This window comes from Somniosus microcephalus, chromosome 30 (genome assembly GCF_052327205.1).
Source record: "Somniosus microcephalus isolate GS21.2 chromosome 30, FLI_Smic_1.0, whole genome shotgun sequence".
Taxonomy (NCBI): Eukaryota; Metazoa; Chordata; class Chondrichthyes; order Squaliformes; family Somniosidae; genus Somniosus; species Somniosus microcephalus.
In genome coordinates this window covers 27,208,737-27,218,639 of record NC_141016.1, presented here as the reverse complement: position 1 = coordinate 27,218,639, position 9,903 = coordinate 27,208,737, and the positions used below count along the sequence as shown (strand labels likewise).

The 9,903-nt window shown below is 48.5% G+C and overlaps 1 protein-coding gene across 2 annotated transcripts in view; it reads left to right on the top strand.

Moving 5' to 3' along the window:
• Positions 1-874: 874 nt before the first annotated feature.
• LOC147098043 (rab11 family-interacting protein 1-like) overlaps positions 875-9,903 on the top strand; it is a 59,036-nt gene continuing 50,007 nt past the window's right edge. The window contains exons 1-2 of one of the 2 annotated variants that reach the window (XM_085971266.1): positions 875-964; positions 2,818-3,188. In XM_085971266.1, coding sequence (XP_085827392.1) covers positions 2,839-3,188 — 350 coding nt within the window. In that variant the 5' untranslated portion in view covers positions 875-964; positions 2,818-2,838. Of the gene's footprint in view, positions 965-996; positions 1,119-2,817; positions 3,189-9,903 lie in introns of those variants that run through there. The other variant, XM_085971267.1, reaches the window with a different exon arrangement.

The following is a 9,903-nucleotide window of genomic DNA, read 5'->3' as shown; positions in this document are numbered from 1 at the left end:
TGGCTGGAGCACATGGTGGCAGAACAATATCCTCTGGGCTGGTCCGAGAGTATGCCAAAACAAAATAAATAATAAATGAGAACAGGGTCAGAAGCTAGAGTACTGGGATTAGAATTCTGATGTGACAGTGAGCTTGGTCCCAGAAAGTATATCACTGAATAAATGAACGAAAAGGAAAGACTTTGCATTTATATAGCGCCGTTCATGACCTCCTGACGTCCCAAAGTGCTTTACAGCCAATGAAGTACTTTTTTGAAGTTGTAATGGGGGAAACGTGGCAGCCAATTTGCGCACAGCAAGCTCCCACAAACAGCAACGTGATAATGACCAGATCATCTGTTTTTAGTGATGTTGACTGAAGGATAAATATCGGCCCAGGACACCGGGGCTAACTCCACTGCTCTTCCTCGGAATCGTGCCGTGGGATCTTTTACGTCCACCTGAGACTCGGTTCAATATCTCATCCGAAAGACGGCACCTCCGACAGAGCAGCACTGCCTCAGCACCGCATCTGGGAGTGTCAGCCTCCATTATGTGCTCAAGTCTCTGGAGTGGGTGATCAAACACTGACATTGCTGATCAAGTTGTGTAAGGCTGTTACTGTTAAAGATAACCTGTTGTGTTTGGAAAATGCCTCTTCACCATAAAACTCCCAATGTTCATCGTCCAACAGCCACCCACCCCCAACTTTGAATCATTGTCGGTGCCCCATGACATCATCCCGGTTGCTACACAACAGGGCCGATTGGCCCCGCCCCCTCAGCCGGCCGGAGGAGGCGGGGGCTGATGAGGTCACCTGATTGACATGGCACAGAACCAATCAGAGCGGGTGCAGGAGGTGATGGGCAGGCGGGCGGACCAGTGGGAGCGGCGGCCGCGGGGTCCCTTTTTGTGAAGTCAGGTGGAATCAATGTAGCCAGGTGGGAGCGGGGAGCAGCGCAACGGACGGGGCGCTGGTGGACAGGTGAGCGGGGTCTAGGTCAGGCCTAGCAGCGGGGAGTAGGTGTGTCGAGAGCTGCTGTGGAGAGGTCGCTTCGCGTCCCCGGCACAGCATGAAACTTTAGTCGAATGGGTTTAGATTTTTAGGCTGGTTTTCATGGTGGCGACTCCATTAGTTGGTGGGGAGTTGTTTTAACATTGTCTTAAAATTGTTTAAAATGTTTTGGCATTGTTTAACTGTTTGAAATGCTGTAACATTGTTTTAAATGTTTTTAACAAAAATGCTTTAACAAAATGTTTTAACATTGTTTTAAATGCTTTAACAAAATGTTTTAACATTGCTTTCAATGTTTTTAACATTGTTTTAAATGCTTTAACATTGCTTTAAAAACTTTTAGAATAAAAAAAAAAAATTGTTTTAAAGTGGGTCTTGCTGGCTCGTTGCCGGGGCAGCAGGTCCGAGGGAGTCAGGGCTGTGTTTTCTAAGGCTGGAGGTTGGCATCTGTCCAATTTAACTGCCCGCATTCTCCACTCTCCTTTCACTGAACATCCAAACAGGAGCAGGCCATTCAGCCCCTCGAGCCTTTTCCGCCATTCCGTGAGATCATGGCTGATCTGCGACCTCACTCCAGATACCTGCCTTTGCCCCATATCCCTCAATACCTTTGGTTAACAAAGCTATCCATCTCCGAATTTAAAATTAACAATTGATCTAGCATCATTTGCTGTTTGCGGAAGAGAGATCCAAGCTTCTACCACCCTTTTGTGTGTAGAAGTGTTTCCTAATTTCACTCCTGAAAGGTCTGGCTCTAATTTTTAGGCTATGCCCCCTAGTCCTAGACTCCCCAACCAGCGGAAATAGTTTCTCTCTAGCTACCCTATCCGTTCCCCTTAATATCTTAAACTTTGATCAGATCATCCCTTAACCTTCTAAATTCCAGGGAATACAACCCTACTTTGTGTAAAATCTCCTTGTAATTTAACCCTTGGAGTCCGGGTATCATTCTGGTAAACCTACGCTGCACTCCCTCCAAGCCCAATATGTCCTTCCTAAGGTGTGGTGCCCAGAACTGCTCACAGTGCTCCAGGTGTGGTCTAACCAGGGTTTTGTATAGCTGCAGTTTTGGTCATCACATTACAGGAAAGATGTGATCGCACTAGTGAGGAGATTTACCAGGATGTTGCCAGGACTGAAGAATTTTGGCTATGAGGAAAGATTAGATAGGCTGGGATTATTTTCTTTGGCACAGAGGAGGCTGAGAGGAGACTTGATTGAAGTGTATAAAATTATGAGGGGCCTCGATAGAGTGGATAGGAAGGACCTATTTCCCTTAAGAGGTCAATAATCAGGGGACATAGATTTAAAGTAATTGGTGGTCGTCTTCGTACGTGTCTTCACACTGTTCCCTTTGGGGAACTGTATGACGTGGTGGAAGGATTTCTGGCCGCGATTAACGCTCCTTCCGTGACCGTAACCATCTTTGTACCAGCCATTAGGGTGGTTAGTCCTATAGCGGGAGGGTTTTACGGGCTCCCACAACCCAAAGTAATTGGTAGAAGGATTAGAGGGGAGTTGAGGACAACTTTTTTCACCCAGAGGGTGGTGGGGGTCTGGAACTCACTGCCTGAAAGGGTGGGAGAGGCAGAAACTCTCATCACATTTAGAAAGTACTTGGATAGGCACTTGAAGTGCTGTAATCTACAGGGCTACGGACCAAGAGCTGGAAAGTGGGATTAGGCTGGAGAGCTCTTTTTTGGCCAGCGCAGACACGATGGGCTGAATGTTGTAAATTTCTATGAACACCTCGTTGCCAGCATTTCTTGGCATTTTATTTTTTCAAACAAAACTAAGGAAATCTTGGTTCTTTTTGGGTGCAGCTTTTGCTCTGAGGATCCAGGATGTCTTTGTTGGAGCAGAGTCAGAAATGGTATCCGACCCATGTCAAGGTGGTGGTGATCCAGGCCCGGGGGCTGCGGAGCAAGGGCAAGGATGGCACCAACGATGCCTACGCCATCATGCAGCTGGGCAAGGAGAAGTACTCCAGCTCGGTGACCGAGAAGAGCGCCGAGCCGTTGTGGCGAGAGGAGGCCGAGTTCGAGCTGCCCGTCTTGCAGCAGGGCAACCCGGAGAAGTGCACCCTGTACTTGATAGTCATGCACCGAGCCCTGGTGGGTCTGGACAAGTTCCTGGGGCAGGCAGCCATCAGCCTGAGTGAGCTGTATGACAGTAAGACCAGGAATAAAGTGGGGTAAGTCACCATGTTTTATATAAACTGACTGATATTTAACAAAATGGCACTCCCCCACCCCGCCCCAGACAGAATTCCTTTTCTTCCACAGTATTTGATACCGATGCATTTTTTTTTAGTCTCTGGTGTAAATAACTATCTCTCTTCTGCAGCTGGCAAAAGTGGCCCCAAACCTGGAGGGGTAAAACATAGAAACATAGAAGATAGGAGCAGGAGTAGGCCATTCGGCCCTTCGAGCCTGCTCCACCATTTAATGAGATCATGACTGATCATCCAAACTCAGTACCCTGTCCCTGCCTTCTCCCCATATCCTTTGATCCCTTTAGCCTTAAAGAGTAGAGTTAAGAGCCCACTGCTTTGCCCACGTGTCAATCCGTGCCAAGGGCTTGTTTTGTGAGCAGGATCTCTGAAGCCCTCCGCCGCAGAGTGCTGCACCAGTGACCGATGCCGGCGACCGAGCTGATTCACGGTGGGCGCCAGTCTGCGCCGCAGAACTGCGCCGCCGTGTACGGTCGGTCTGATTCGCAAGTGATGCCATGGGAAACGGCGCAGTGTCTCCCTGGGAAAGTCTAAATTGCTGCTCTTCATAGTTTGAGCCTGATTTCTGTGACTGGGGAGATACCGGTCAAGGGAGTGCTTAATATTGACAGCGGAGGGGGCAGGTTTAAAAAATGCGCCTTTCCGGTGGGTAGTCTTGCTTGCTGTGAGCGCAGCTTGAGAGATTGCGAGCTCCACTTCTGCACCATTTTCCATCCCTCCATTTAAATAGATGGGAAATTGACAGAAGTGCATTTGTAACTTCCTCGTGCACTCCCGCTGAGTGAGATTTCCTAAAATTAGCCTTTAGATGTCCAACATGTAAATTCTAATGTCCTCAATTTGGGGAGGGGGGGTGGTGGGGTTGGCAGTGGGTCGTGGTTGTGAGGGGGATGTTCGAACAGAGCCAGCTTGTTCTGTTGATCCTCTATCTCTCTGATCAGCCAGTTGGACCATTTATTTTGATATTGCTAGCATAAATATAATAGAAAGAAAGACTTGCATTTCTCCAGCGCCTTTCACAATCTCAGGACGTCCCAAAGCGCTTTACAGCCAATGAAGTACTTTTTGGAGTGCAGTCACTTGTTGTAATGTAGGAAACACGGCAACTAATTTGCGCACAGCAAGCTCCCACAAACAGCAATGTGATAATGACCAGATAATCTGTTTTTAGTGATGTTGATTGAGGGATAAATATTGGCCAGAACACTGGGAATAACTCTTCAAAATAATGTCTTTTATATCCACCTGAGAGAGCAGACGGGCCTCGGTTTAACATCTCATCTGAAAGGTGGCACCTCCGACAGTGCAGCACTGCATTGTCAGCCTAGATGTTTGTGCTCAAGTCTCTGGAGTGGGATTTAAACCCACAACCTTCATGAATCCAAGGCGAGGGTGCTACCCAACTGAGCCACAGCTGACGCAGCTAGTTTTATGTTTGCAGGGTATTCAGTGCCGTGGGCTCTTCTGCATGAGCGCCAATCCAATCTGTTTTCAGCTATTTGATGCATTTCACAGATTCTTGTTCCAACATCGTTTGCCAGTTAGGTCTTGTATGGGCAGAACTCAACAGTCAAACTATACTGTGCAATACTGCAATTTTTATATGTCACTAAAACCTGCCGGTGTGAAAAATTATGACATACTTGTTACGCAAATGTTTAATCTCTCTCTTGAGTTTGCAGTTGAGGTTTGGAAAACCTTTGACTTCTGCTCCACATTTGCAGAAGCCTTTGCTGGTCACCAATGCAGCATTCATGGTTACAGAAAAGGAAGTGTACACACACTTAACACAGGAAGCTGCAAATGGCTGCTCTTGTTCATGCACACTTATTTTTAGGAATACTTCAGCCTGTTCTGGTCACTGTACTCTATATAAAGAAGATGCATCTGAAAGGCTGAAGAGCATGGTGGTTGACCTAATTTTTTTTTTTTTAAATGGGGAACCCTGGGTCAAGGCCAGTGGTGTCGGACACCACCAGTGTTGAGAAGACCAGGGGAGTATAGTCGAGGTGATTCAAGCAGTGAGGGAGCACCAAGCTTTTGGGATGTGTGCACTATGTTCTTGATGATGCCGAGCCTGCCGATTATCAGAACAAGGGCATTTTTGGGATCTTAACCAGGCTTAAAAACAGAACTGATCTAACTGAAGTTGTCCTTCAATGAATGGACATTTCTGACGGGCTGTAGCAAATAAATACAGTGAGTATAACAAGAACTTGCATTTATATGGCACCTTTTTAATGTAGTAAAACATCCTAAGGGATGTTATCACAAAGATTTGACGTCGGACCGCATGAGATATTGGAAAGAAAGACTTGCATTTATACAGCGCCTTTCACGTCCACCGGACGTCTCTCAGAATCACAGAAACCCCACAGTGCAGATCGAGGCCATTTCGGCCCATCGAGCCTGCACTGACACATATCCCACCCGATCCCCGTAACCCCTACACCAACACATATCCCACCCTATCCCCGTAACTCCACGTCTCATAGCGCTTTACAACCAATGAAGTACTTTTGAAGTGTAGTCGCTGTTGTAATGTGGGAAATGTGGCAGCCAATTTGCGCACAGCAAGCTCCCACAAACAGCAATGTGATAATGACCAGATAATCTGTTTTGGTGATGTTGATTGAGGGATAAATATTGGCCCCAGGACGAACTCCCCCTGCTCTTCTTCAAAATAGTGCCATGGGGATCTTTTACGTCCACCTGAGGGCAGACGGGCCTCGGTTTAACATCTCATCCGAAAGACGGCACCTTCGACAGTGCAGCCCTCCCTCAGCACTGCACTGGATGTTTGTGCTCAAGTCCCTGGATTGGAACTTGAAACCCACAACCTTCTGACTGAGGCGAGAGTTGCTACCCACTGAGCCACGGCACACTGTCAGGTGACCAAAAACTTGGTCAAAGAGGTAGTTTTAAGGAGCGTCTTAAAGGAGGAGAGAAAGGTGGCGAGGTTTTAGGTAGTAATTCTAGAGCTTCGGGCCTAGGCAGCCAGAGGCACGGCTGCCAATGGTGGAGGGGATTAAAATCGGGGCTGTGCAAGAGGCCAGAATTGGAAGAGCGTAGAGATCTTGGAGGGTTGTACGGCTGGAGGAGGTTACAGAGATAGGGAGGGGCAAGGCCATGGAGGGATTTGAAGACGAGGATGATGATTTTGACACCGAGCCACGCCAGGGCAAGTGACCAAGCTTAGTCAAAGAAGTAGGGTTTTAAGGAGTGTCTTAAAAGTCGAGGTCACAAAGTATTTACAGCACAGAAACAAGCCATTCGGCCCTACAGGTCTATGCCAGTGTTTATGCTCCACCATGAGCCTCCTCCCATCCCTCTTCTCACTCCATCAGCATTTCCTTCTATTCCTTTCTCCTTCATGTGTTTATCTAGCTTCCCCTTAAATGCATCTGTGCTATTCACCTCAACCACTCCCTGTGGTAGCGAGTTCCACATTCTCACCACTCTTTGGGTAAAGAAGTTTCTTCTGAATTCCCTATTGGGATTTATTAGTGACTATTTTTACAGACCCTAGTCATCTTCTAGTTTAAGGAGGGAATTCCAGAGTTTTGTATCTAGGCAGCTGAAGGCACGGCCGCCAGTCATGGGCCGATGGAAATCCGGGATGTGCGAGAGGCCAGAGTACTGCCAGTTATTTTGCGTGGAATGCAGATTATACAAGTCTAGTCAAATGAGGCAACTGGCATTTGATTGGTGTGACGGTTCAGCAGTCCTGTAGTGCAGGGCCATTGTCTCCATCTTGTAACAGGCTCCAATTTTTGGTGAGATGCCCTCGTATCTGTGTCCCACTGCCCGGACAGATGCATCGGTGTGTGTGGAGCAGGCATCCTTGGGCGGCGGATAGGTCCCAGTAAATGCAAGAGGGGACAGGTAGCTATTGGCTAGGAAAGGGGATTGTGGCAGAGAGATTGGATGTTAGGGTAGTGTTTGGTATTTTTGGGCAGGACTAGGTGGACTCCTCGGCTCCACCCCTCCAAACACCTAAAATGGAAGTGGCCTACAGACACCAGGAGCAGACCTGAAGTGATGTGGGGACGAGTGGAAAGTATCTGCACGCAGGTGTGGCATATAGATGGTTTAACCAGGCTGACGGTGAGGGTTAGTTATGAAACCAATTCATGAACATTGTAGGTAGAGTGCTCCTAGTATTGTAGGTCCAGTGTGGTGCGCGCAGGTCCTTTCACATGAGAGTCCAACCCAGTGGGATGGAGGTCTGCCTGCTGTTGCGATCCTGTATAGAATTTGTGCCAAACCGGTCTCGATCCAGCTTCAAGTGGGTGGGAGCCAAGAGGACAAGTCACTGAATTGGCATGAGAGCTTTTGGTGTGGGTAAACGGGCCTGATAACTTGCTGCACAGTCTGCAGGGGTGCGAGTTGAGAGTGAATGAATATTGCAGCGAGACAGCACCGGGAACTTGAGTGAAGAAAGCTGAGCAATCACTCATTCTAGGGGGAGTTTCAGCAGTGTTTTGCTACGTGATGTTTCACCAAGCCCTCTTCTCTGTTGTAAAGGGTGTGATGAGGGTTGGTATTGGCAGTATGCTTTTATTCTAGGCTGAGTTTAAAGTGTGTGCTGGCAAGCTGTAAACGGGAACCTCCCTGAAAGACAAACAAAACATGGAATTTGTAATTAGCACAGGCGTGCACAAAGTGAATTGCTGCACGAACTGATGAAATGTTTCTTCAGTTTTTTTGCAACGTTGTATCTTATTTTTAGTGCCTTTCAATTCCGCTGGACATCCCAAAAACACTTTGCAACAAATTACTTTGGCCCGGAATTTGCAGTCGGAGGCGTAGCTCTGGAGTGCGCCACCGACCTGCGAAACATTCCCGAGCTTCCCTCCTGGCTCCTCGGCTACGGCGGAGAGATTGGGTCTCGGGCCTCCAGGTTAAAGGCCCACGTGATCCCAGGGACGCAGGCGGTTCAGGAAGCGTCCCTGGGATCACGTGAGCCCGGCCCTCCAATTAGAAAGAAGGGGGAGAAATTGGGTGAGTAGCGCCTAAAGAGGCAGTCAGTGGCTGTAGCGCCACTGGCTGTGTCTCCCGCGATATTCAGCAGGGGCGCTAATGGTGGCGTTAGGCATTTGCGCTGCGCCGCCACCCGATGACGTCATCGGTGTGCGCAGCGCCCAGTTCGCGAACTGCGCCGTTCGCTACCCACGCCCGGTTCACGGGGCCTTACTGTGCCGGCAGCGGCGCAAGTTAAGGTGGAGGTGCGGGGCGGCCGCCTTTTTCGGCGGCCGCCTGCCAGCACCTCCGTCCCCGGCCTCCTAACCACCCCTGCCGTGGCATTGCCAGCTGTTTCCCGAGAGCCCGGCACGTCTCCTTGGTGCTGGGCTCATTTGCCGGCACTCACGAGCGGGGATCGCGCTGTTGCAGGCACCTCCCCCTTAACAGTGGGAGGAAGGCCTGCAGTACCGCAGCGGCACGTTGTGCTGCGATATTCAGTTTCAGCGCCCTAAGAGGGACGCGGAGCACCTCGAGCCTCGCCCCGTGTCCCTCGAGGAGCAATGAAACTGAATATCTGACGATCGCTAAAGCCTCGAACGCTGCGCTAAATTCTGCGCTCAAGCGACTTTTGCGCCACTTTGGCACCTCAACCCAATTTCTAGGCCAAGGATTCCCGTTAGTCATTTCCAAACGGAATCCCCGTATGACTTGCAATGGAATCCCCAAATAATTGAAGAATTCAGACAACTCTTTATTAAAAAAAATAATAATAAATGTTCCCATTTTCAAATTTAAAGCCCCTTCAATACAACAAATAAATAAATAGTTTTTTGAAAAATAACATTTTAAACATTTGCATAAAGTAATTTTAAGTTTGTGCATAATTTTTAATTTAAAATTTAGATTAGCCCTTACGCTGGTGAAAGCAGGCCCTACGCCTGCTTTTACAACCTGAGTTTTGTGGGCATTTGCTGGGCAGTAGTTGGGCAAATAGCCCAACTCTGCGCCAGCGAAGTGATTTTTCTCGTCGGTGCGTGTGATCTGTCCGGGTGTACCAAGACGGATCGCAAGTTCCGGGTTTTCATGCTTGCGCAGTGCCTGTAGAAACCCGGAACTTGCGGGGGCCTTTTGGAAGGATTACAATGGCTGATACCTGGGATGGCAGGAATGACGTATGAGGAGAGATTGGGCCGATTGGGCTTACATTTGCTAGAGTTTAGAAGAATGAGAGGGGATCTCATTGAATCTTATAAAATTCGAACAGGACTAGAAAGACTAGATGCAGGAAGGATGTTCCCGATGGCGGGGGAGTCCACAACCAGGGGTCACAGTCTAAGGATAAGGGGTAAGCCATTTAGGACTGAGGTGAGGAGGAATTTCTTCACCCAGAGAGTGGTGAACCTGTGGAATTCTCTGCCACACAAGGCAGTTGAGGCCAACTTATTAAATATATTCAAGAAGGAGTTAGATATATTTCTTAAGGCTAAAGGGATATGGGGAGAAAGCAGGGACCGGGTACTGAATTTGGATGATTAGCCATGATCTCATTGAATGGCGGAGCAGGCTCGAGGGGCCGAATGGCCTACTCCTGCTCCTATGTTTCTGTGTTTGCTTACGCTGTCGTCGAGTACAAACTCCGGGCCTTAGTTCTTGAAGTACAGTTGCTTAAAGCACCTGACTTTCAGGCAGCATAACCTGTTCTTGCAAACCA